Raw genomic sequence first — 27,741 nt, forward strand, 5'->3', positions numbered from 1 at the left:
TTCTGAGCTGGCTGACTGTGGCATGCCATGACCAGGAAGGGGACAAGGGAGGCTGTTAGAAAACTAAAGAGGCCTTGTCTGTGCAACCTTGCTTAAATTTCAAATATGGCAACAACAGTAAACATAACTAGCATGGCCATCATCGTCAGAGCTAACCTTAGGAGCACTTGCTCAATGCCATGTGTTGGTTCAGAATTTTCTTCCCACAGAATTCCTCTAAGTTAGATGACATTATCAACCCCATTTCAGGACATCTTCAAAGTCAAAGCAAATTGCTGCCACTTGCACCCCTTTGTCAGTGAAGAAGAGACACAATACTTGGCAGATTTCTTTGAATTTTGGAAGCAACATATTCCTCATTTAAGTGTATCATTCTTACCCAATCGCCAAGTAGCCCACAAGGCAGTCAGTTTTGAGCCAGGCCCAGGGCAAGAGAAGGATCTGCAAGCTTCAATTGCCACAGAAACTGCTCGGCCATTTGAAAAATGGGATACAGCAGGTCTTGTGTTTCCCTAAGTGACTATAGCCAGTATGGGTGTTGCCTGGGGCCTCTGAGGAGCCAGGACAAGAGAATAAGGGGATGGGCTCCTAGGATTTTAGAGAAAAAGCATCCAGTTTACCACTGGATCTTACTGGAAATTGAATGCTCAATCATGGCACATCCAGGGACGAAGCAATCTTAAGTGCTCATCGTGAGCAAGTCTCCTGTGACCACAAGGCTGTTCATGCACAGCAGTGTCCCTCCTCGGGGATTGTGCTGGCAGACAGGAGTTGTATGAGTGGGTAGCTTGACTTTTGCTGCCTGTCCTCTTCTCCTGTAGTCCACACCTATGGCCTCATGTAGAACTCCGTTCAACCATTTACCTGAAGAAGAGGAACTAGGAGAAGAGGATCCAGGGCATGTTTCACAGGTGTTTTTGTACAGTGTGCTGGAATTAATGGGAGTGGGTCTGCTGCAGCAAGGCAGCCCCAACCAGGATCATTCCTCAAAGCAGGTGATGAAGGAAACCCTCCAGGGACAGGACTTCGAGTGTCATCTCCTCCATCAATCTGACTTGAACCAATTAATTCTGATTAATCCATGCATTCTGTGGAGGCTCACGGTGCATGCCTCCCCAAGCCCAGAAGTCCAGCCTTCCCCAGGAAGACAGAATCAGCCCTGGTGCCCCAGACTGCAACAGTTTCCAGAGCAGAAGCATTCAGACCATCGGTGAGAGGCAGCCTGAGTTCTCGGCACCAGCATGCAGCATGCAGCGAAGCAGCCCAACCGACTCCATGAAGGTGAAGGAAGGCCAATGTCATACAAGTGAACAGTTAGGCAAACAAGATGACTTCAGATGATGGGACGTTCTGTGAGAGAAGCTCATGTGTCAGCAGGTAAAATGAGTCAGCCAGCAAAAGCAATCACTGATTTAAGTATTTGGTACATTCCAGATGTTGTTCTAAGCCACTCACATGCATTAACTCATTTAATCCTCACAAGATCTTGGGGTGCACATTTATGCTCAGCTTACAATAAGGAGATGGAGGCATAGAGAGGTTGAGTAGGCTACCGATGACAGGTAGAGGGGCAGATTCCCACCAGCTTCCCCCTGCAAGCTGCCTTCTGATCCCAGGTTGTTCTTGACCTTCCTGATCAGTATTCTAAAAGCCATTCCCAATGGGAATAAATTCCTATTTCTATGGGACGCCTGGGTAGCTCAGCGGTTGCGCACCTGCCTTTGGCTCAGGTCGTGATCTCGGGATCGAGTCCCACGTCGGGCTTCCTGCATGGAGCCTGCTTCTCCCTCTGTCTGTGTCTCTGCCTCTCTTTCTCAGTCTGTCTCTCATGAATAAATGGATAAATCTTTTTTAAAAAATTCCTATTTCTATTTAAGGCCATATAACTTGGTCCATGTTCCTGATTCCAAAAGAAGCTTGTTGATACTTTATAAATAAAAGAGCAAGTCCCACTTTCAGTATATTTAAGCCTTTTGGAGAGCAAGTGTCTTCTCTTTTCCAAATTGGTGTGGGGACCTTTCTTTCCATCCAGGTACAGAGGAGCAAAAGGATTTTGTGCCAAGAAATATTCCAGGTGCCTTGTTAACCTGATGTTGAAGCGAAGTGGCAGGGCTGGGTATTGAAAATGGATGCTGATTCAGCGAGACCACTTGATTCTGGCAGGAAGCAGGGACTTTTCAGTAAGACTCCCTTGGTACATGCTTGCTTTCAGATTCATCTCATTGGAGTCTGTCAGCTGCTGAACTGTGAGCAGATTTATAGCTCAGACATTGTTTCATCAATAGGCACCTGTAAAACCTGCCCTTCCCTTTGGAGATCTTATTTGTCCCATTGTTGCCATTCCTCAGAAGACAGGCTTACCTGTAAGGCAGGCCATGCTCATATAGATTGGCAGGCAGGCATGGGTGACCACAGAGCTCCCCGTGGCCTCAAGTAATAGAGGATCACACTCTTGTCACTGTTAAAAGGGGCTTAGGTAGATACTAAGGAGCCTCTGGGCACTGACCAGGGAGCTAGTCTTGCCTGGAAATCTTAAAAGAATAGACCAAGGCACAGATTTTTTTTTTTCTTCTGCCTGGAACTGCCAAAGAGAAGAAACCAGAGACTTGCACAGAGTTGTTCATTTTCTAATATTTTTTATTTGCTGTCATCTGAGAACTTTCTCAGCAGACCACTAACCACTACTTCTTCCTTTTGCGTGTACTTCCCTTGTTCCATTTTTACCCCTCCCACCACATGTAAAGCAGCTCTGGCCTTGCTCAGGGGCAGAAGAAATGCCAGTTGTGGAAGCAGATCACATTAATTATTCACTGATAAGGAAGAGAGGAGAGATTGATTTCAGAGTGGCATGTGTAGATAAATCCATTCAATTTCCTCCAATCCAAGGAAGGGAGAGGAGACTTACAGCTATGAGGAGGAGACAGTTTGTGAATAAGATTTCACGTATGGAAAGGTCAGTCTCAGGAGGAAACAAAGGTGAAAGGGGTCTTTGAGAGGCCACTGTGATATCAGTTATAATTCTTAACATGCATGTCTCTCTCTCTCTCTTTTTTTTTTTTTTTATCAGTGAGGCACTGTTTTTGTTTGCATATTAACAATAAGACCATCAAGACATCCTGCTTTGGGGCAGCTCGGGTGGCTCAGCGGTTTAGGGCTGCCTTCAGTCCAGGGTGAGATCCTGGATTGAGTCCCCACATTGGGCTCCCTGCATGGGGCCTGCTTCTCCCTCTGCTTGTGTCTCTGTCTCTGTCTTTCTCTCTCTGTCTCTCATGAATAAATAAATAAAATCTTTTTTAAAAAAAGACATTATGCTTTGGAGAACACAATTGGAGAAGTGGCTTGTCTCCCACATTCACACAAATATTTCCTCTCTTGAGACGAAGTCTGGATTTCATGTTTAAAGAAATTTAGAGAAGTCTCAGGAGATGTCCTATGACACACAACCAGCAACTAGAAGACAGCATCTTAGTAAAGAATATATCTTCATAATCTATGAGAAGACTTTGGCATTTTAAAATACCACAAACAGAAGTATAAGACACATCATGAATAACTATATCACAAATAACATAGTAAGAATTAGTATCCCTAGTTCATAAAGTACTCATACAACTCATTAAAAAAAGACTATTCCATGTCTTCTGTCCATTTCTTGACTAGATTTTTTTGGTTTTCTGAGTGTTGAGTTTGATAAGTCCTTTTTTTAAATATATTTTTTTATTGGAGCTCAATTTGCCAACATATAATATAACACCCAGTGCTCATCCCGTCAAGTGCCCCCCTCAGTGTCTGATACCCAGTCACCCCATCTGCCCACTCATCTCCCCTTACTCTACCCCTTGTTTGTTTCCCAGAGTTAGGTTTTTTTTTTAATTTTTTTAATTTTTATTTATTTATGATAGTCACAGAGAGAGAGAGAGAGAGAGAGGCAGAGACACAGGCAGAGGGAGAAGCAGGCTCCATGCACCGGGAGCCTGATGTGGGATTCGATCCCGGGTCTCCAGGATCGCGCCCTGGGCCAAAGGCAGGCGCCAAACCGCTGCGCCACCCAGGGATCCCCCAGAGTTAGGTTTGATAAGTTCTTTAGAGATTTTTGGATACCAGTCTTTTATCTGATAAGTCATTTGCAAATATTTTATCTCATTCCATAGGTCGCCTTTAGTTTGGCCGACTGTTTCCTTTGCTGTGCAAAAGCTTTTTATCCTGATGACATCCTAATAGTTAATTTTTGCTTCTGTTTCCCTTGCCTTTGGAGATGTTTCTAGAAGAAGTTGCTGTGGCCAAGGCAAAGAAGATGCTATCTGTGTTCTCCTTTAGGTTTTTGATGGATTCCTGTCTCATATTTAGGTCTTTCACCCATTTTGAGTTTATTTTTTGTGTATGGTGTAAGAAAATGGTCCAGTTTCATTCTCCAGACATTACCCCAAAGAAGACATACAAATGTTTGACAGACACATGAAAAAAGCTAACATCATTTGATATTAGGGAAATACAAATCAAAACCACGATGAGGTCCCACCTCATACCTGTCAGAATGGCTAAAATTAACAACTCAGGAAACAACAGATGTTGGTGAGGATGCAGAAAAAGGGGGAACCCTCCTACACTGTTGATGGGAAGGCAAACTGGCGCAGCCACTGTGGAAAGCAGAATGGAGGTTCCTCAAAAAGTTAAAAATAGAGCTACCCTACAATACTACTAGGTAGTTATCTAAAGGATACAAACACAGTGATTCGAAAGGGCACATACACCCCAATGTTTATAGCAGCAATGTCCACAATACCAAAATAGTTCTGCCTATCACCCATAAAGTAAGTCAGAGGAATAAAACCATAAAGATAACAGCATAAGTCAATAACATAAAAAAGGAGAGAAAAAATTAGAATCAAGTAACAAAGACCAAAGTCAGTTCTTTGACAAAACTGAGAAATTTAGCTAAACGGATCAAAAAGAAAAAGAGCAAACACATTAGCAAAACCAGGAATGAAGGACAGTTATTACTATATCAGAAAATATTGTGTAAATTTTTATGCTAATAAAATTGATAACTAAGTGAAGTGAACAAATTCCCTGAAAAATATAACCTGCCAAATTGACACAAAAAGAGAAAAAAGTGTGAATAATCCTCTATCAATTAAGAGCTTAAATTTCTTATCAAAAAACTTTCCTGTGAAGAAAAATCCAGGTCCAAACAGCCTTGCTGGTATATTCTATCAAATGTCCAGAGGGAAAAATTTCAATTATACACAAAATCTTTCAGAAGATTGAGGACTATTACCAAAGAGGACTTATAATAATTTAAAAATGAAATAAAACTCCATTTATATTGGTATACAGTATAAAGCAATTAGGAATAAATTTAATATAAAATGTACAAAATAGAACTACAGAAATGGGAAGTTGTATGAAGTTCATGGATTGGAAGACAGTGTTAAGATGGTGGTTCTCTTCAAATTCATCCACAGATTCAATGCAATCCCAATCGAAATTCTAATAGACTTTTAAAAATAAATTTTAAAAATCAACGTAAAGGGTGCATGGGTGGCTCAGTTGGTTAAGTGCCTTTGGCTAAGGTCATGATCTCCAGGTCCTGGAATCAAGCCCTGCATTGGGTTCCCTGCTCAGCAAGAAGTCTGCATCTCCCTCTCCCTCTGTCCCTCCCCTCTACCTGTGGTCCCTCTCTCAAATAAATAAATAAAAACTTTTTAAAAATCAATGTAAAAGTTCATATGGAAAGGCAAAAACCCTAGATTAGTTAAAACAATTTTGAAAAAAGAAACCAACAAAGTTGATGAATTTATACTAATTGATCTCAAGACGCAACACAAACCAACAGTAAACAAGAAAGTGTGATTTGGAGCATAAAGATTGATGTGTAAGATCATCTACTGATAACCCAGAAGTAGATGTACATTGATAATGGGTAATTGATTGTTGACAAAGGTTACAAAGTAATTCTATGAGGAAAAGGTAGTGTTTTGTTTTATCTTGTTTTTGTTTTGTTTTTTAAGGAAGTGGTGGTTAAACACCTGGATGTCTATATAGGAAAAAATTAACATCAACTCTCACCTCATGCCATATGCAAAAATTAACTTTATATGTACCACATATTTAAATATAAGAGCTAAAAACTTACATTTCTAAAAGAGAATGTAGACAAAGAACTTTATAATATTCAGTTAGGCAAATAGGTTTTTAAAAGGCTATAAAAACCTGAACTGTAAGAGAAAAAGAGGATAAATAATTTCCATGAAATTATAAGTTTTTGATCTTTGAAAGTCACAATGAATAGAATATAAAGGTAGGTCACAAATTAGAAGGAAATATTTTCTAAACATGTATCTGACACAGGGATACATTCCCAAATATGTAAATAACTCCAGTAATTGGATAAGAGATGAACAACTCAGATTAAAAAGAGGCAAAAGAATGCTTACTCAGCAAATGGTGCTGGAGTAAGTGGATATTCTCAGGAAAAAAAGAGAACATTTCCCCCATATTACACACACACACCAAAAAATTCACTTTGAATGGTGCATAGACCCGAATGTACATGTGAAAATGATAAAACTTCTAGGGAAAAACAGAACATAATCTTTTGACCTTGGGTATACTTTCCTAAATAGGAAACAAAACTGACTCATAAAATTAAGAAGTTGATAAACTGCACTTTATCAAAACTAAAAACTTGTGCTCTTCAAAAAATATCATTAAGAAAATGAATGGCAGGCTACAGACATAGAGAAGATATTTGCAACACGTAAATCAGACCAGAATAAAAAACTAAAGACTAAACTCTTGCGATTCAATAATAAAAAGACAAATAGCCCAATAAAGAAGTGAGAGTGTGGGCAGACCCTTCACAAAAGAAGATTTGCAGAGAGCCAGTAAGGATTTGAGAAGAGAATAAACATCTTGGATTACCAGAGAAATTAAAACCACAGTGAGATCACCCTACACTACAGCACACACTCTTTGCAATGGCTAAAATTAAAGTCTGCAAATGCCAAGTGTTGACAATGGTGTGGAAATACTATAGCTATTAGTCAGTGTTCACGGGGACATGAAATGGTGCAGATATTTTAAAAAAGAATATCAAACCTCTTAAAATGTTAGGTATAAATCTACTCTGTGTTTCAGCAATTATACTCCCAAGTATTTACAGAGGAGAAGTGGAGACACAAACATCTGTATGTGAATTTTCATGGTAGTTTTATTTATTTTTTAAGATTTTATTTATTTATTAGAGAGAGAGAAGGCTTTAGTTGGGGGAGGGGCAGTAGGAGAGGGAGAAGCAGGCTCCCCACTGAGCAGGAAGCCCAACGTGGGACTTCATCCGGGAACTCTGGGATCATGACCTGAGGGGAAGGCAGATGCTTTACTGATTGAGCCACTCAGGTGCTCCAGTAGTTTTATTTTTAATAATGATAAATGAAATGATCCAAATGTCAATTTACAGATAAATGGATAATGTGGTATATCCATACAATGGAATATTATTTACTAATAAAAAGGAACGTTTTGTGGTTATTTGAAACAGTGTGAATGAATCTCTCAAAAATTCTTCTGCTTAGGGAGTGAAGCTAGGCACAAAAGAGTATATACTGTATGGTCCTATTTACATAAAAATTTAGAAAATACACTCTAATCCATAGTGACAGAAAGCATCCTGTGATGGCATGAGATGGTGTGGAGGGAAAGAGGTGTTCTTTAGGGCAGGAGAACAATGGAGTGTGATGGAGATATTTGGGATCTTGATTGTGATGGTGGTTTTGTGGATGTATACATCTGTCAAAACATCAAATTGTATACTTTAGATATATGTGATTTATTGTGTATAAATTATTCTTCAAGATATTTGTAAATAAATAAATATAATGTAAATAAAAGAAATTATAGTCACGTCTTAAATCTCGATGCCTCAAATGTTATCTTCTTGACCAACTGGAAGCATGACTTCCGCTTAGATATTCTCCCAATTATTCCTTAGACTCTCCATGACTGTTCACAGATACTGTTTGTCCTCAGCTTGAGGACCTGGATAAGGAGTCCTGGAAGGGGGGTCTATACCCCCTCTCTGGTTCTGTGTACCAGAGAACCCATGCTGTCCCCATCTCTTGCTGGCATCACAGCTCCACAGCTGACATGCCCTCCTGCAGAGTGACTCTTACCAGTCCCGGGATACTGCCTTAGCCTTTTGTCACCACTCTTTCGGGTGGGCTTCCCATAGCTAGTACCCCGTGGCATCCTCCTCTCCCCCTATATGGCTCTATTCTTCCTGGAGCCCAAAGTTGGGAGGCATTCAGAGCCAAATTTAAGCATAGACATCTGGACAGCCCGGGTGGCTCAGTGGTTTAGTGCCGCCTTCAGCCCAGGGTGTGATCCGGGAGACCCAGGATGGAGTCCCGCATCGGGCTCCCTGCAGGGAACTTGCTTCTCCTTCTACCTGTGTCTCTGCCCCTCTCTCTCTCTCTCATGAATAAATAAATAAATAAAAATCTATTTAAAAAAATAAGCATAGACATCTGGATTTCTCACTCTCTCTAAAGGTCAAGCATGCATTCTGGGTAGCATTTTGTACTTGCTGATACAGAAACAAGACATATAAGTCCCCCTTTCGTAACAAAAATTTGTATTTCCTCTTTATGAAAAACATCACTTTTTTTCCCCTCAGCAAATTAGCTTGTCAGTCAAATTCATAAGGCTAAGATTAAAACCTCAAATTGGATTGTATTTTGCTGTATGTTACACTTCCCATTTCCTAAGCTTCTGACACCCACAGGGAAAGGAATAACACTTGAAATACATTTAGTACTTCTTATTATTGTTATTTCAAAGGTTGCCATCACTGCATTATTTACTTAAAGACATAAACAAGGCAGGTGTAAAATCAATGCTGTCTGTAACTTGTGTCAGTTGATGTATACCAGTTATCAGTGAACCTACTAGCTTGCTAAGGCCTATCTTTTTCACAGCTATAAAAAGTTCAGTGTCATCCCAGGTGACACAGGCTAACAATGTCAGATATTCCTTATGAATAAAAGACACTCAAAGCAACTCTGCTACCTTTCCAGAGACTTAAACACAGATGGCATGTTCTTTAAATATTTTCTCCCATCATGGACACTTAGTGCTTTTCAGGCCATTGAAGAATTGACTGGGAGTTGGTGGGCAGTGTGAGGGTTGTCTCCCATGGGCTTACTGGCTGACTGCATCCCTACCTCCTCTGCCAACTCAGGCCATGCAAGCTCCTGAGCGACACCAGGCTTTGCCCTGAGTCCTGAGAATTCACTGGCTCCACTGAGCTTCCAGGGTTGCTGCTGATGCTTCTGGACCCCCCAAATGGTGGTTGTTGAACAATTAAACAGTGTGACTCAGCTGCTATAGGTAGGGGGGTAGGTTTGATCTTGTAAGACAGGAAGACTCATGAAGCCTACAAATTCTGAGTGGATTGGGTTGTGTCTCTCTTATATCTGCATTTATCTTATTCATTAATATTATCATCAGTCATTTATCACCCATCTATCTAAAAAAGGAAACAAAAGTGTTTAGAACAAACTGTTTATGCAGAGACCACATATCCAAAGCTTTCAATCACACTTGGAGCACATGGTCATGATTGCACCCCTGTGATCCTGGCAGGACCATTCGCCCTCCCTCCTCTGTTCTATGAGCTCAGGAGGTGAAGGTCCACCTGCCCTGCTTTCACATGTGTCTCTACTGTGAAGAAATGCATTTTTACTGAAATGTCGCCCCTCCTGTTCCCAGGGAACACACAGACTCAGGCATGGAGGGGTAGAGCAGACCTTCCACCCAGCCTCCTGGACAGAAAGAGGGTATGTGGCTGTGGAAAACAGGGAGAAGGCAAAGACTATTCCCAGGGTCTGTGTGAGCTGTTCTGGGTAAGGGACTAGCAGTCCCAGGGCCAGTGATGTTCATGGAAGATTCTCATAGTTTTCTGTAGCATCTTCATGGGCCTGCCCTGCAGGGTCATCTGGATATGCCTTCTTCACCTCTGAATAGACGATCCCAGGTTCCTGGTGGAAAGCCCACAAACAGTAAGTACCCAAGTACAGGTGAGGAGGAGCAGAGGGGAGAGGGAGCCAGAAAGGGTGACTCACCTCATCCTTCTGCTGTGTCCTTGTTGAATGTGCTGTTGGATGGGAGGAGGGAAGAAAAGTATTAGACTGTGGGCAACATATTCCAACTTACAACCCACTCACAACGCATTTCAAAAAATCTTTGGGAGAGAAGAGGAGGAAGCTGGGGAGGATGATGGCATTCTGAGGCCACAGAGCAAATTCCTGATGAAGATTTGTAATGAAGCATTAAGAAAACTCAGTGTGGGGGATCCCTGGGTGGCTCAGAGGTTTAGCACCTGCCTTCAGCCCAGGGCGTGATCCTGGAGTCCTGGGATCGAGTCCCACATCGGGCTCCCTGCATGGAGCCTGCTTCTCCCTCTGCCTGTGTCTCTGCCTCCCTCTCTCTCTCTCTCTGCCTCTCGTGAATAAATAAAAAATAAAATCTTTAAAAAAAAAGAAAAGAAAACTCAGTATGTGTGTTTTTATCCTTCCAAGGGGTCCTCTGGATCTCTTTCATGTATTTATTCAGCCAGTAAGTGCTCAGTGAAGCACTGGTAAACTGCAAGGACAGAGAACAATGCAAACTCGGTCCATATACACAAGGAGCCTACAACTTTTAAGGGGAACAAAGGACATGTCAATGTATGCAACAAGTATTATGGGGACCAAGATCAAAATATCTATTGAGCTCTGCTATTGCCACAAAGGGTAACCCATCCTCCCATGCTTGGACATGGGGAGAGCTAGTGGGAGCCATCTCATGTTACACAGAGGTACCTGAGCTACCTCTTGACAGGTGAACAGGGGTCGCAGGGTAAACTAGGTGGGAGTAAGGATGTCTCTGGACAAATAAGACGTAAGAACACCAAAGCATGGAACAGCCCAATAGGATCAGGAAAATGGGAAGAGTCAGAAGGACAGAGCTTTGAGGAGGAGCCAAGATTCAGGGGGAGGCTTTGGACTGAAGAGTCACAGAGGCAGTTAATCCAGGCGACGGTGTGATGAGCTTCTCAGAGGGATTTTGTTGGGGTGCCAGAGGAGGACAAGATTAGAAATAAACAGGGATCCCTGGGTGGCGCAGCGGTTTGGCGCCTGCCTTTGGCCCAGGGCGCGATCCTGGAGACCCAGGATCGAATCCCACGTCAGGCTCCCGGTGCATGGAGCCTGCTTCTCCCTCTGCCTGTGTCTCTGCCTCTCTCTCTCTCTGTGTGTGACTATCATAAATAAATAAAAATTAAAAAAAAAGATTAGAAATAAACAGACTAGTTAGGTGAATTATGATTGTCTACATCTTAGGTTATGAGAGGCTGAGACTAGAAATAACTGGTCATGCATTCTTTAAAAAAAAAAAATTGAAGAGGCCTATAGTTTTGTAAGCACTGCAGTAGATGCTACTAGTGCATTAGTGAAAAACAATAGCATCTGCCCACAGAGAGTGTATGGAGCTCTGGTGGCAGTGCACATGGGTCAGTGGGAAGGGACACAGGCATATGATAACAGTGCAGGAGGTGCAGATGCTGCCTTCCGTCCATGTCCCACTCCTATATGAGAGGCCTGATCAGAGGCCCCTAGGATCTGCTCACACACTGATGCCCCACCTCCACTTGCCTGGAAGGTGTCTAACCTGGATTTTCTTTTGTATGCTGGCTGCTCCAGATCTGGGAATAAATCAATTTGTCATCTTTTTCTGAAGAAATCACTGTGAGGAAATAGATTATAGCTAGCTATAGTCAAGAGCCCACTTTCTAGACTCGTCTCAGCCACTAAGTTCATAACTACCTTCTGCCTCAGACACAGGGTCAGGAATGTCATTTTAAAATTGAAAGTGACTGAGTCATGGGCAGTTGCTCAATCTCTCCTCCCACCCTGGCTCATCCCTGGAGCCCTGGGCTACTTAGGAAATCCAGACCATTCCTGTACAATGGCTGCAGCTCCATCAGGGTTGGAGACTCAGAGTGGAGGAGACTTTGGGGGCCTATGATGAACGGTCCAGACCAGGAAGCCCTGCAATGCTCCTCAGGACTGCAACTGTGAGACAGGGAGAGACACAAGGGAGAGAAGCATTTGTGGATCATACCAAGTCTCAGGAAAACCACTGTCCAGGGGGAGCCCAGTGAGGTCCATGTAAAAACCATGGCTGCTGGGATGCCTGGGTGGCTCAGTTGGTTAAGCGTCCAACTCTTGATTTTGACTCAGGTCATAATCTCAGGGTTGTGTGATTGAGCACCGTGTCAGGCTCCAGACTCAGTGTAGAGTCTGCTTGGGATACTTTGTCAGCGAATTCCCACCTTCTCCTTCGGCCCTCTCCTTGCTTGTGCTCACTCACATGCTCTCTCTCTCTCTCTCAAATAATAAAGAAAGAAAATGGTTTTAAAATATCATGGCTGGCTACCCTGAGTCTGCATGGCTCTCTCAAGAAAACTCAGAACGCATTATTGATGCGACTTGCAGCTTACGGCAACATTAACAGAGAGGGCAACTGAGGCCAGATCAGTGGTAAAAGCACACAGTCTCAAGGTCTTTTTGGTAAGCACTTATATTTGCCTAATTTTTTATTGCTTTCAAAAATTTAAACACTGATACACAGACTTTTACTTTTCCACAGAACTTGACCTTTGTCTTTTTTAAAAGGTCCCTTTCAGTGTTTCAACTCATATTACAATAATCTACCTTTCCTGTAAAATATTGTGAAGGCTCTCCGGGAAAAGGGTGATTTTCCCCCCAATTCTATTTCCTTCTGCAGTTAATATTGTGAATTAAACACTGCCAGCATTTAATAAGTATGTCCTGAAAGAGTGTGTAGTGGAAGAATGAGCCAAGGAAGAGTGAAGTGCAGCCCTGTGAAGATGATGCCACTAAGGTGTGAGTGTCAGCTCTCCACCAGGGCCCATTTAAGGAAGGAGATAGATTAACATGAGTGCAAATGACATGAGTTCTGTGTATGTGTAGGTCAAAGTGAGTATTATTCATAAATATCACTGAAGTAGTTTTCTGAATCACATTTTTGGATTTCATAAGAATTTGAAAATGTTGATAGGAAGTCCAGTCAAATATTTTTTAATGTATACAATTCTGTGCCCCTGTCTTGTGGGTATGAATAAATCATGACAATGTTGTCGGCACAAGAAGCAGAGATCTCACCCGGGTGTTCCAGTGGCAGAGAGTCCTCCTGAAAAACAAACAGAGGATCACAGATGGTAAGTGAGCTGTGTAGGTAGTTTGCCCTACATTAGAATGTCCTTTCCTGGAAATCAGATTCATTCTAGATCTTGGCTATGGCAAATCTTAGAGAATATCCAGCTCTACCCCCCATGGCATATTATAGATGAGGAAGATGGAGTCTTGAAAGAGAGTTGTCCAGAATCATACTCCTTCAGTCAGTAAAAAAAGCAGCATGCCCCCTAAGGAGGTGTGGCCGAGTAGCACAAGAGTATTGACTTAGTATTTAACTCTGGGCCCAGTGCTCCCAGTGCTTCTTCTCTATCCTGACCATGGCCCTAGGAGGAGATGAGAGACAGAGTGCCTACACAGTATGGATCAACAAGGCTCCCATGACAAGCTCAGCCTTCTCTGTACCTGTGGCCCTTGCAAACCCAACCACCATGGATATGTCCTGTTTTCTCCATACCCCTTCTTTCCTTCTCTTTCACCTGGCCAATTCCCACCGAGCTTTCCTCCTCCAGGGCTTTCTCTGGGGCCAGAGAGCTGTATGAAGTGACCTATTTCCATGCGTAGACTCTGCAATATTAAAGTCACCATACTGGATGGTAATTACCTATTTGTATGTTTCCCTTTAACTCTCACCACCATGAAAGAGTGTTACTTGAGGCTGGAAACTTGTCTTAATCTTTTATATATTCCCAGTGGCTAGAATATTGACAATATTCAATAAAGGTTTATTCAGCAACTGAACAGATTAAAGTATGTACTTTGAGGACTAAAAAAAATGTCCAGTTGATAATTTTATAATAGATGATTACATGTAAACCTAATCGGGGAGCCTACTCCATCAGGCTTGAAAATATGGCAGTTTTTTCCATCATCAATGAAACACTGAAATCTTTTTGACCTGCCCCAATGCAGGACTCCTCCTTATTTCCCATTCCTGACTTTTGCCTGTTTATCTGTGGCACTGGTCTTAGAGACTACCAGTTATTGCCCCAAGTAGACATCCTCATGAAAAATGACTGATTGAAGCCTGCAAACCCTGCGTTAAACTGGAGATGCATGATCCTGGCCCAAATCTCCCTCCTTAAAGCAACTACAACTCACATCTGTCCGCAGCCCATGTTCTCCCTTGTGCATGGGTTAGGTATGTCCCAGGGTGCAAGTCAGTTTATCTCTTTATTTGTAAAAGAGAGAATAGACCCGGAAGGTGGCTATTTACATAACACAAGCTAATAACACTGAGGACAAGTGGGCCAGGCACAGTGCTAAGCACCAAAATGGCAGATACTGTTATTAAGCCCATAAAGAAACTGGTGAGTTTAATTTACCAGCCAAATATCAAGTGTTTGGCAAGTTACATTACTGGAATTTTCATCCAGGCAACTCAGTCACAGAGTCAATACATTATCACTCCCTTTGATAACTGGATGAATACATGCAGGCTTAAGGAGCAGAGCAATTTTAGAAAAATTGGAAAGAGCTGAGTTCCTCCCTGAGAAAGCTAATGGATAATGAGAAGGAAGACTTTGCTACGAGGGAAGTACAGTCAGCAAGATTTTGGGATGAGAAAGGCAGATACCCTCTGATTGGTGGACTGTCAGAATTTCTTACTGAGTTTGCTATTTAAAAGACTCCCTCTAGATCTGGAGGTCAGAACCTCCTGGGCTCTTATTCTCATGGGTCACATAAAATAAGTTGCTAATCTCAATTTTCCTGTGTTTGCTGTTGTATTGACTGAGCAATCTGTTTTTTGAACGTTATTAACTGCAACAGTAAGGTTTTAATGACTGCACTTCTAGTATGTTTCTAATTAATAAATGACACCCACATAGGTGTTAAAAAAGAGTTTTGAAAGTAGGAGGTGTGACCAGCCTTCCATAAGTCACCAAGATGCAGTGAAAAGAAGGGCTAGGAAGACTCTGGGGTAAGCCCTAACTCTGACTCTTAAAAGATATATGAATTTGGAAAGATGATTTAACCTATGAAATATCTCCCATTTTTTCATCTCTAATATGGTGATAATAATATTGAATTGAACTGAAATGTAGTTACTGAATAATTGGGAGTAGACAAACTACAAAATTGCATATAATGGGCTCTAAATGAATGATACATTTTATGATGAGTACTATTGGGGATCGTGCTTTTATTCTGTTTATATATTTTTAAGTGATATATACACTTAATTTTATAATGTAATGTTATTTAAGAAAATACTGAGTACCCTTAAAATATCAATCATAAAATGTTGGTGCCATTTTTCATGCAAATAAATAGGACAGAGTCTCATTGATCAACCTGAAAAGGGTAAGAAGACAATGCTAGACCAGAATCATTAAGAAAAATATGTAAGTTTTTTCATTAAACTGAGATCCAAATGTTTTATTTATCTGTTATTTTTTTTAATTCATTTTTTTAAATTTATTTTTTATTGGTGTTCAATTTACTAACATACAGAATAACCCCCAGTGCCCGTCACCCATTCACTCCCACTCCCCGCCCTCCTCCCCTTCCAACACCCCTAGTTCGTTTCCCAGAGTTAGCAGTCTTTACGTTCTGTCTCCCTTTCTGATATTTCCCACACATTTCTTCCCCCTTCCCTTATATGTTATTTTACTTGCTTGATTTTCAATATGAGTCCTAAGAAAGGCAGAACAGAAGCATTTGGCCTGACAGAAAAGGAAATGCCATGTTATGCCAAGGGAGAGGCAGACTGCAAGCAAAGTTTTAATAATTCCAAAATGTAAAGTATTGAAACTTTACAGATACCCAAGACACTGAATTTAAAAATCCATTAATTCAAAAATCCCTCATCTATGACAAAACATTTAGAGAGAAAAAAAAACAGTCACAGAGGAACTAAGAATGATAGTGGATTTCTTGTCAGAAACAATGCACACAAGAATACAGTAAGGCAACATCTTTAAAATACTAAAAGAAAAAAATTTCAACCTATAATTCAACAACAGCAAAAACATCTTTCACAATGAATGCAAAATAAAGACTTTTACAGACATAGAAAAACTGAAATAATTCATCACCAGCAGATCCATGCTATTAGAAATGTTAAAAGAAATGTTTTTTTTAAAAGATTTTGTCCCCAGCAGGGAGCCCCACCTGGGACTCAATCCCAGGAACCCAGGATCAGGACCAGAGCCGAAGGCAGATGCTTGATTTTGGGAGGGGTTCTCTCTATCTCTTGGATGTGAATGCCTGTTTCCTTCCCCAGATTAGGGAAGTTCACAGCTATGATTTGTTCAAACATACCTTCTGGTCCTTTCTGTCTCTCCACGCCCTCTAAATATAAACAATATGAACATTATTCTTTTTCAAACTATCACTTAATTCTCAGAGTCTCTCCTTGTGGGCTCTTAGTTGTTTTTGTCTCTTTTTGTCACCTTCCTTTCTTTCCATCATCTTGTCTTCCATGTCACTTACTCTCTCTCCTGCCTCATTTACCCTAGCTATTAGAACATCCAGTTTAGACTGCATCTCAGAGTATTTTCAATTTCAGCCTGATAAGATATCAATTCTGCAGTAAGAGATTCTCTAGAGTCTTTTATGCATTTTTTCAAGTCCTACTAGTAATTTTATAAGTGTAATCCTAAATTCTATTTCTAACATCTTACTTAAATCCATATCTATTAGATCTGTGGCAGAGTGTTACCTCTGGTTCTTTTGTGGTGAATTCTCCCTTCTAATCATTTTGTCCAGTGCAGAATGGCTGTATGAGTGAGTAGTCAAAATAGTAGTCAAAAAATAGTAGTCAAAAATATCAACCATGACCCAAGCAAAAACACAGTAGCCAATTCCGAAGAGGTCAGGGACCAGAAAATAAAATAAAAAAGACAATGGAAAACAAAAGCCAACTTTTAAAAATGGGAGAGGGAAATGGGGGGGAAGAGAATACAATCTTACAGAATGGACCAAGATGGTGATCCACTTGGTTCTGAGTGTATTTTGGTCTGTATGTTAGAAGGTACTAAATCCCAAAATTATAAAACAAATAAACAAACAAAATAAACTAACAAAACTTCTATATATACAAAAATAAAATTTAATATAGTGAAAGGAAGTAAAAAATGAAGAATATATCTATAACATGATTATAAAATATGAAAGTCAAAAAAGAAAAAACTTAAAAATGAAGAGTTGATAAAATATAGTTAAGACAGGAAAAAAGAAAGAATATTGGAAAATTTTAAACTGAAAGATAAATGAATCATAAGGAAAAAACCTCAAGTTCTATATACTATTTTCCTTCAGTCCTGATGCTTTCCAGTGCTTCTTGGTCAGTAAACTTGCTCTTCCACTGTTCTTCCAGATGGTCTTCTAGGGGAGGGGTCTGCCCTGCGGATTCTCAGGTGTTTGTGTCTGGGCAGAGATGCCCCGCCCTTTGCCAGGTGGCCTAGATCAGTGTAAGTTATTTGCCCTGTAAGGTCTTTGTTCCCTGGAGGCTGAGCCTCTCTTGAAGGTGAAAGAAAAACAATACAAAACCAAAAGAAATGGTCACAGCCAGATCTCCAGCCCTGGAGCCAAGAGGTGTGCTAAACTGAAGACTCCTATAGAGCCCACTCAATTCAGATCCTCCTCGGGGGCAGGCAGGGTGACACTGATTTGCAGAATTTGAAGGGCACCTAGTGGTGAGAGAGGTTTTGCCTGCTTGTGCACACACCCATTCCACCCCTCCTGGAGGAAGCAGAGGGTTACCCTGCTTCTGTGCCTTGCAGGGCCCTGGGACGGAGAGCATTCACCCCATGGAGTGCGCACCTGCTCAGCATCTCCCAGATGCAAGTGGAGGGTTGCTGTGTTCCAGTCCTTTGCAGGGACCCAACATGGACAGCAGTCCCCTAATCCATCTGTGGTTTGCCAGTTTATGTCATAAGTTGAGCCTTCTTCCGGGGTCACTGACCTAAATCCATTTCACAGCTCCAATGCTTGGAAACTCTGCTGGCTTAGGGACCCCTGGTCTTTTAGTACCTCCAGGAGTATTGAGACCTCACTGTCTGTCCTGTGACTCTGCCCTGTTTCACTGAGCACTTTTCAGGCAGGGAAGACTTTCTCAGGAGCAGATTTCTAAAGTTCCTGATTTTGAGTCCTAGGGTTGTATCACTTTCCTGCAGCCAGCTGACAAAGACCACCCCCCCCACCGCTATTATCTTCTGATGTATCTCCTCTGTTTCTCTTCCCCGCACTCTTACCTTTAGAAAAGTGGTCCCTTTTCTATTTTAGAGTTCTAGCTGTTCTTTCTTTACATCTCAGGTTGAATTCATATGTGTCCAGGATGGTTTGGAAGTTATCTAGCTAAATTTGGGGGACCAGATGAAATCAAGATCCCTACTCTTTTGCCACCTTGCCTCCTCTCCCAAAAGCAGATGCTTAACTGACTGAGCCACCCAGACACACAAAAGAAATGTTTTGGGAAGAAGGAAAATAATACCAGATGGAAATGTGGAGATACAAAAAGGAATGAAGGACATCAGAAGTGGTAACTACCTAAGTAAATATGTAAGATTCTTAAATTATACTTGTCTCTTTAGCAGGTAAGTGTTTGTTTACAAAAATAATAGCACTGTAGCTACGAGGGAAGAAATGGAGTACACGATGGTAATATTATTTTTTTAAGATTTATTTATTTACTTACTTACTTACTTATTTGGAATGTGGCTGTTGAAGGGGCAAAGGGTGAGGGAGAAAGAATCTCAAGCAGACTCTGTGGTTGAGCAAGGAGCCCAACATGGGGCTCAATTCTACAACCCTGAGATCACCACCTGGGCCAAAATCAAGAGTCAGATACTTAACCCACTGAGCCATCCAGACACCTCACAATGGCAATATTCTTATATTATATGTGAAGTTCTCTAATGTCACTTGAAAAAAGACTGTGGTAAGTTACATATCCATACTATAAATGCTAAAACAACCAGTAAAATAAACAGAATAAAGAATTATATACTGAATAAGCCAACAAAGGGGAAAAATGGAATCATAAAAAGTACTCAGTTGGTCTAAAGGAAGGTAGAAAGAAAGGAAAAGGAAAACAAAGAACAGATGGGACAAATGGAAAACAAAGAGCAAAATAATAGACTTAAATCTAACCTTATTATCACATTAATGTAAATGGCCTGAACACCTTAGTTAAAAGGTAGAGGCTGTCATATTGGTTTAAAAAGCAAGAGTTAATAGTATACTATCTATTTATAAAAAATGCTTTAAATATAAAGGCCCAAATAGGTTGCAAGTAAAAAGATGGGTAAAGAAATACCATGTTAATACTACTTACATGAACAGTACTCTGAAAGACTATTTCAAAGTAGATGACACTATCATGGATAAAAATACCATGTTACAAGGATAAGGTGGTCATTTTATCAAAAACACAAACAATTATAAACATTTATGCACCTAATAAAAGACTTTCAAAATACCTAAAGCAAAACTTGATAGAATTCTAAGAAATGGATACCACAATTATAGTTGGCAATTTCAATAACCCTCTTTTAATAATAGATAGATCAAGTAGAAAATCAGTAAGGATATACTAGACTTTAGCAACACTATCAGTCAAGTTCACCAGCAGACCCATACTGTAAGAAATGTAAAAAGAAGTACCTTAGGCAGGAGAAAAATTATACCATATGGAAATATGGAGACACAAAAAGGAATGACAAATACTACAAGTGGTAACTGAGTAGGTGTTACCTTGACATCAAGTCAGACAAAGGCATGATAAGAAAATAAAGCTGCCAAGCAATATCCCTCATGAACATAGATGTAAACATTCTTAACAAAATTTTACCAAATCAAATTCAACAATCATGACCAAGTGAAGTTGACCTCACAAATGCAAGGCTGGTTTAAGATTCAATATTCAAAATCTGTATCAATAGACTAGAAAAGAAAACCATATGATCATCTCAATTGATGTAGAAAAAGCATTTGACAAACATTTTTCCTATAAAAACTCTCAGTAAATTACAAATAATAGGGACTTCCTTAGGCTAATAAGGAGCATCTATAAATATTCCACAGCTAACATTATCATACTTAATGACCAAACACTTTCCCCTAAGATCAGGAACAAGACAAGCATGTTTGCTCTCACGACTTCTACTCAATATGTCACAGGAGGAGCCAGTGCATTAAGACAAGAAAAAAAAAAAAAAACTAACCCAGATTGGAAAGAGCAGAGTAGAACTATCTTTATTTGCAAGTGACAGGATCACTATGTAAACAACCTGATAGAATCTACAAAACAAAGACTGGAACTAATAAGTATGTATATAGCAAGGTTGTAGGGTATAAGATCAATATAAAAAATCAGTTGTATTTCTATATACTAGCAAAGATAAAAGACTGAAATTTTGATTTCATCCTCAGGATCTCTATTAATTTTCCAAATTTCACAATATTTGACTGGCACTCAAATATATCTCAGAATTTATAGTTTGCACCATGGCTATTACCTACTTTTTGTTGTTACAGATGGAAGACTTTTTATTATTATTCTTTTTGTTCTCAGTAAGCTTTGAATCAGGGGTGAAATGGTAAATACTTATCTTTCTAATTTTTATTGGAAGTGAAACTCCGCTATCTGATTTAAATTGCAAATTAAACACATGGAGTAACAACTTCATTGAGAAATGCATTCTACCTTTTTGTCACTGTTGCCTACAGAGTGCCAGTGAGTAGTAGAACTGAAGGTCTAGTATTTGGAAGAGAATAATGACCTTAATAGGATGCACCATACAAGTCCAAATTATTATAACAATGCCAAAAGTCACAACATCAAAGGGTAAGACATAGACACCCACCTGATTTCCTTTGGGTCCTGTAGTGACTCACCAGAGCAACAGTAGCAGCAAGGCCAAGCATACTTAGCAGCCCCCCGATGACTCCCACAGTGATATGGATTACTTTGTTCATGGAAAACCCTAAATTGGGAAGACCTATATTTGAGTTCCAGTGGCAAATGTTTCTGATCTAGGTAACACATAGGTGGGGGCTAGAGATCTATGGGGGCTGTTTTCTTCCAGATTCTGATTCCTCCATTTGAATAATCTCCAGTATAATTTGTAATTTTCAAAATAAATTTTGAATTTTGATTCACATGATTGTCAGCATCTAAGACTGAAAGCTATTCCCTTTCCTTCCCCCATGAAATCAGCACAATCCCTGGAAGCCCCAAGCCTTGGTGTGTATGTTGAAAAACTCTTTGATGCGGGTAGAATTTGTACAGCCTGTAGGAAAAATATTTTATTGACCTTAACTGCAACCCATAGCTCAGGTGCCCCCATCCCACCTGTGAAGTTGAGTGTCACCATGTAACTTCTCTGGACCCCCAGACCATTGTCAGCCCCACAGGAGTAGTTTCCAGAATGCTCTGTGGTCAAAAGGAGGTTAAGAGATGCTCCTCCTCCAAAAGGGGCCGAGGTGGTCCCCAGGATGACATCTTCATGATAAAACCAGTATAAGATCGGAGAAGAGCCTCTTTGGGCCTCACAGTGAAGTTCTAACAAATCTCCCACCATAGCCTGGGTCCCAGCAGGTGAGAACAGGGCGAGACACTGGAACTGAAGGAGGAAAAATAGCTCATAGGCAATTTTAATTGAGTACGTGTACAAGATAATAAAGGAAAATATCCATCATAATTTAGTAGTAGGAATACGGACCTGCGATCAGGAGAACCTGGGTTTGAGACTCTCCTGTCTCTGCCATTTATCAGCTCTATGACCTTGATGTTTTGAAATGTTTAATCTCTCTGAGATTAAACGGAGAACATCAGATTAACCGATACCCTAAAATTCAAAAAGAGGGAAAGCATTTGGGGAAGATGAGAAGGCCAGCAGGTGATTAGGGTCTGAAGGCCATGAGAAAGCTCTGCTGCTCTGGGACTGTGTGCATCCATAAGAGGAGACGCTGTCTCATAACCCAGGTAGTAATCTAGATTGAATGGGAGTCAAGGCAGAGTATGTTGGCAAGGACTGGTCTGGTCATTTGTTCTTGGACAAAGGAATTTAGAAATATAGCTTTCTATCTGCTGAGCCATCATGTATCTGGTGTTTTGGAAAGTCTTTGAGCCTCTAGTAGAAAGGCTGAGTGGAATACAGGGCTGTTCATGACAATGACAGAAGAAATAAAGGAGTGGTCTTAGTTTCTTAATGTGTAGTCACAGGAAGAGTCCCAGAAGTCCCAGGTGGAAGCAGAAGTGGGAAGTATGCTGGGATGTCACACTAGCAAAAAGAGCAGAGGGGCTCTGTTTGTGAGAAGACATAATCTGTTATTAGCTGTGACTTCTGTGAGTATATCCTGCTTACCTGTGATGCTGAGTGACACTCTGTCACTGCACTGGGCCCCCAGGCCATTGTCAGCTTCACAGGAGTAATTTCCAGAATGTTCTGCAGTCAGAAAGAGGTTGAAGGGTGCTCCTCCTCCAGAGGGGGCTGAGCTGCTCCCCAGGATGACATCGTCTTGATAAAACCGGTACAGGATGGGGGGAGAGCCCCTCTGGGCCTCACAGTGAAGCTCCACCATGTCCCCTACCACGGCCTGGGCCCTGGGTGCCCTGAGGGTGAGGATGGGGCGGGATGCTGGAACTGAGGAAGACAGGGGCCATCAGAAAGGGTCCCTGACACTGTGACAGATTAATGGCTCCACTTAAGGAGCCTAGATGTACATGTATTCCTTGAACCATGAGGAGGGATCCTGGATAATTTTGTTTTCATTACTACTTAGTTTTCTCAAGAAGTAAATTGTCTCAACTTACTTTCCATCCTTTCCATTCCTAGGTTGGCATTAAAATTTTCACACCTCTGTTCCTGTCTCCTTCAGAAGATCCTCATGGCTGACAGAGAACCTAGACCCTGGCTTGGGAAGAAGGCTGAGTGAAAGGAATGAGGGACTTACTTCTCAGTGTGACTCTGATTCATTTACTGAGGATGGGGCCATGCATGTTGTCCACTGAGCAGTAGTACCTCCCAGCATCCTGCTCCCTCACCGTGGCTATCTGAAGCTTTGCTGGCAGGGCACGCTGCATCTTCCTGCCCAGACTCTTCCCTGAGCCCTCCCGGTGCCAGGAGAATGTAACAGTCCCAGTACCCTTGGCTACTGAGCAGATAAGGAAAAGATCTCCTTCAATCAGCTGGATCCCAGGGGGCTGGATCTCTAGATTCACATCAGACACAGGGATCCCTAGGAGGACAGAGAAGGACTTGAGAGAGTCTCAAAGGCAGACGCTGCAGGGTGAAAGAGAAGGAAGGCTGGTGTTGTCAGGAATAAGCTAATAGCAACAGTGCAATAGGCAAGAGTCTAAAGTGGAAATAAGGAAGTGGTTGTGTACATTACTATGAAGGGAGCAGTACCTGCCCCTACACACAAGATTTCCCATGCTCAGATAATGTGAGCACCAGGCCTATGATCTTCTTTTAAACCTAATGTTGACCACAGTCAGACTTTATAGACTTTTATCTCTAAGGCATATCTGATGCATCAATGGACCACATAAAAAGAGAGAACAAGGAAGGTTCTTCGTACCCTGAAGTGACTTGATTCAGAACCTAAACCCCTCTCCATTCTCCAAGGCTCTTCCAGTCTCAGCACTGCTCCTCACATTCTTCTCTGACTATTCCATTTTGTGTTTATCTTCCTCTTTTCTAATTATTTTTGAATAATTTTCAGCTAACACATTGACACCCCATAGGGGCCTCTACAGACTGCATGTGGTCAACAGTGCTTCTCGTTAACTGTTGACCCACAAGAAGATGTACCCTGAATGTCTTTGTGGCCTCAACAGGTTGGACACCCAGTAAGTGATCAATAACAACTATCACCGAACTTAGATGGAAGAGGATGCTATAGGGAAGTTAGGCCATCATTAAGCCGAAGAGAAAAGAATAGCGGGGTGGCTGGCAGCTCCTCCTGCCACATTCACTATCTCAGGGAGCAGGAGAGGTCATGCTCTGCTCTCTGCTCCCTGCCTTCACTCTGGAAGAGCTGCCCCACAGACACTCACTCTGAACATGTATCTGGGATCTCTGGCTTCTTTTTACGACATTGGGAATCACTGCCTTTGCCTGGCACCAGTAGGACTCTGAGTCTTCACTCCAAATGATGGGGATATGGAGCTCTGAGGAGTTGCTCCAGCCAGACCCCAGGGCCTGATCTTTTCTGAAGAAACAGAACTGAAGCCAAATGTTTGACTTTGGTGGAGGGAGCCAGTCTCACATTTCAGGGCCACTGGGCTCCCTTCGATGGGCTGGGAGGGGCTGGCTCTCAGCACAGGATGTGGAAACAGCTCTAGAAAGAAGAACAAACATAGTTTCCAGGGCAGTGAGGCTCTGAGCTCCTAGAAACATGCACCTGAGTTCTCAGCACAGCGTCAGGAAGTAGGTACCCATGCACATGGAGCCACCTCCCATCTCCTTCCCATGGCTGCTCAGAAGAGGCCTCTCATGAAGTCCCCACTGATGAGTACCCCTCTTTGATTCCACACACGGTTTCGCTGCCAAGCCCTATTACCCACAGGAGTGTAACCATTATCTTGAACTTGGATCTTTAAAAGATTTGAAGTTGTTTCCCATGATCCCCAAATAGATTTCCCAGAAGCAGTACAATGATATTGGTTATTGTTCTTGAAGACTGAATGTAGCATGATGCTCCCTTTAAGATGATTACTAATTTCTTTTTCATTTCTGTAGTAAGTCTTTTCATTAATATTTTCTTCTTTCCTCCCCTGGCATCTCAGAACTACATCATCTCCTTCAAAGATAGGATATGAGGCCTGCAGGATCAGCCATTCTGCAAAGAGTGAACAAGCATACTCCATCTGTTTCTTTCTTCAGACTCTCATTTCTGCCCATGAGGGAAGAGCTATAGCCCTGCACATACCACTAAATGTCCTACACCAATGTTTCCATGTGGCCCCAATACCCAGTACTCCCTTGTGAGTGAATGTACTTAAAGATCCTCATACATATCGTTGAAAGAGGAATTTTATACAATATCTTTCTTCATAACTGAGTCCCTTTTTGCCTGGTGGCTTCTGGGTTACTCATGTGTCTCTGGATGGAGGAGATAGACAGTGTTTTATTTTCCATAGCCCTATCTCCTTATTCTCCCTACTAGGATCAGCTCATCAAATATCCTCATGCCTGTTTACAACCTTCTCTGGGTTCCCTCATTCACCCAACCTTCAGACATGGTGCCCAGCAACTTGACTTCAGAGACTCACCTTTTTCATTCCTCACCAGAAAAAAATTCCACACGCACAGGATCACTGAGGGTAGATCTTTGGATCTTGCACGTGTAATATCCAGACTCATCTATTTGGATTGTTTCAGATCCGCGTGACCAGAAAATGTCATTGTAATACCAAGTTATATATCCCTTGGCCAGAGAATGGTGAGAGTCACTTTCTCTCCTTCAAAGGCTGTGGACCATGGAGGTGTGAGGAGAAGGAAAGCTTTTGGAAGTGTTCCTGAATAGGTAAGAGAAAGGTGCAGGCAGGTGAATGCAAGTGGGAGGTGGGTCAAACCCAGAGGAGGGGCCAGCCAGTAGCTGGACTGATTCCCATTGGGAAGGGAGCAGATACAACCCAGGGATATGCCTTGGGTAGAACCTACTCTTCCTCACTCTTTTCCTAGCCCAGAGGTGGGCAGGTGGGCGTCATAGGGAGAGGTCTCAAGTCCCTGGTATGGGCTCAGAAAAGCTTGAGAGATGGGATACATAGCAAGGCAAACATTATGAGGGTCTCTGAAGGTGGCTGATTCTGAAATGTTCTTGTCCTGTACATTTCTGTCAAGATACAGGTGGGCCTGGAATGTAGTTTCTAGACTCTGAAAAACCACTTCCTACTTGGTTGCTCATATATAATGAACAACATTTTTTTCTCCTTTTGTTACTTTTAAATTTTGTTTAACTTGAGATTCTATGGTGAAGGCAACCTTGGTCTGCACTCCATCTAAGTCAGACACAGTAAAAGATTAAGGGACATAAAGAATTTGAATAGAGAGGTATGAGCTACTTGAGAAACCATATTTGTATATAAAATTGCAACTGACCAATGGGACCAGAAATCGAAGCGTGATAGCAACATGAGCTCCCTTGGAGGTGTATAAAGATTTGGTTGTAGCACTTCCTCTGTGAATGCGAGCTATTTCTCTGCCTTATAATGGTGGCTCTAACTTGAACATATTGAGGAGGGAGTTCCTTAGGGAAGAAAGGAGACAGTTGGAAGGTTCTGGGCATTAGCCTACTGTCTCTGCAAATACTCCCTTCCCTGCACCGATGGGGAAAGAACTTAAGGCTGCAGAGTTCACAGGAGGCTCTGCTAATCTTCCATGGTGACAGCTGTGATTCCAGAGTGGCAGCACCATTCATGTTGGCATATCCCCCTAGTCCCCATTTACAAGGACAGGCATGCTGGCTGGGAGGACAAATGCCCAGATAGCAGGAAGGAGAAAGAATGGAAGATTGACCTGACTGCTCTTGTCCGGGAGCTGTGAGAGAGAGACAAGGTTAAAGGTTAGCACGGGGTGATGGTGTTCCAATGTTTTGTTAAATTCTGAGAAACTCCCCAGCAACCAAGCTACAGCCCCTTCTTGGGCTCTTCCTCCTATTTCTTTGCCCACATTCCATACCTCCAAACAAAAATACAACCTATGATTCGTGTGATGAACGTGAATGGCTGTACCCACACCACTGGCCTCCTTGCTATGCACGTAGCAGCTTATAGGCCCATCTCCCTCTCTTCTCTGGCCTGAACTGGGCAGTGCAGAGGCAGAGAACAGCTTGGAGAAATGGTTTATCTCCCCTACCTTACTTCTTGGGCACTGTATTCCATACCTTTTCAATCTCTGGTTAAATATTGGCTTAAAATCTCAGGAAGGGAGTTGTGTTGCTCTGCAGACCTGCCCTCCCTTGCCTGTGTTGGCAGTAATTGTTTCTCTGAGGGTCTAGGCATGTGATTTGGCAGAGAGAAAATCCAAGCTTCCTATGAGGTGAGAAAGGAAGCAGGTGGGAAGCCAAGGTGCCACACATGCTTTCTCGGGTGGTCTCTGGAGCCTTCTGGTTTTCCTGGAAACCTGGCTCTGCTCATTTTCTACCTCTTGCTATGTCTCTGAAGCCCAGATAGAAGTGGAGACAGAAGCCCCCTGGGCTTCCCCCAGCTGACATTAGGAACTTAGGCTCCTATCCCAGTCGGGCCCCTACTCACCCAAGATCAGCAGCAGCAGCCATACAAGCATGAGGACCTGACCTGGCTGACGGCAGGGAAAGGCCATCTCACCGAAAGTCAGGCTTATCTCTCATCTGCAAAGGAGGACTGGAGAGTGGTGGTATTCAGATAAGGCCTGCAAGAATTAGAAAAGGGAAGTAAAATAATCATATCCTGCCTGTGTTCTCAAAATGTGAATGTGTCTACCTTCCTAAATGCTGCTTGTCTTTCAGGGCTCATGGCTGCGCAGTTTCAGTGTTGCTGGCCACCTTCCAGTGA

General features: G+C 41.9%; 1 protein-coding gene across 1 annotated transcript; it reads right to left on the reverse strand.

The window, feature by feature from the left end:
- Positions 1-679: 679 nt before the first annotated feature.
- Positions 680-27,493, reverse strand: FCRL3 (Fc receptor like 3). The gene is given in 14 exon segments (XM_077902563.1): positions 680-878; positions 13,224-13,251; positions 21,065-21,184; positions 21,553-21,797; positions 21,799-21,823; positions 22,568-22,846; positions 23,157-23,441; positions 24,262-24,465; positions 24,468-24,545; positions 24,783-25,046; positions 25,496-25,651; positions 25,654-25,725; positions 26,726-26,746; positions 27,463-27,493. Coding segments are annotated over 14 exon segments (2,007 nt in total).
- Positions 27,494-27,741: the final 248 nt, after the last annotated feature.

The sequence above is a fragment of the Canis aureus genome, chromosome 6, assembly GCF_053574225.1.
Source record: "Canis aureus isolate CA01 chromosome 6, VMU_Caureus_v.1.0, whole genome shotgun sequence".
Taxonomy (NCBI): Eukaryota; Metazoa; Chordata; class Mammalia; order Carnivora; family Canidae; genus Canis; species Canis aureus.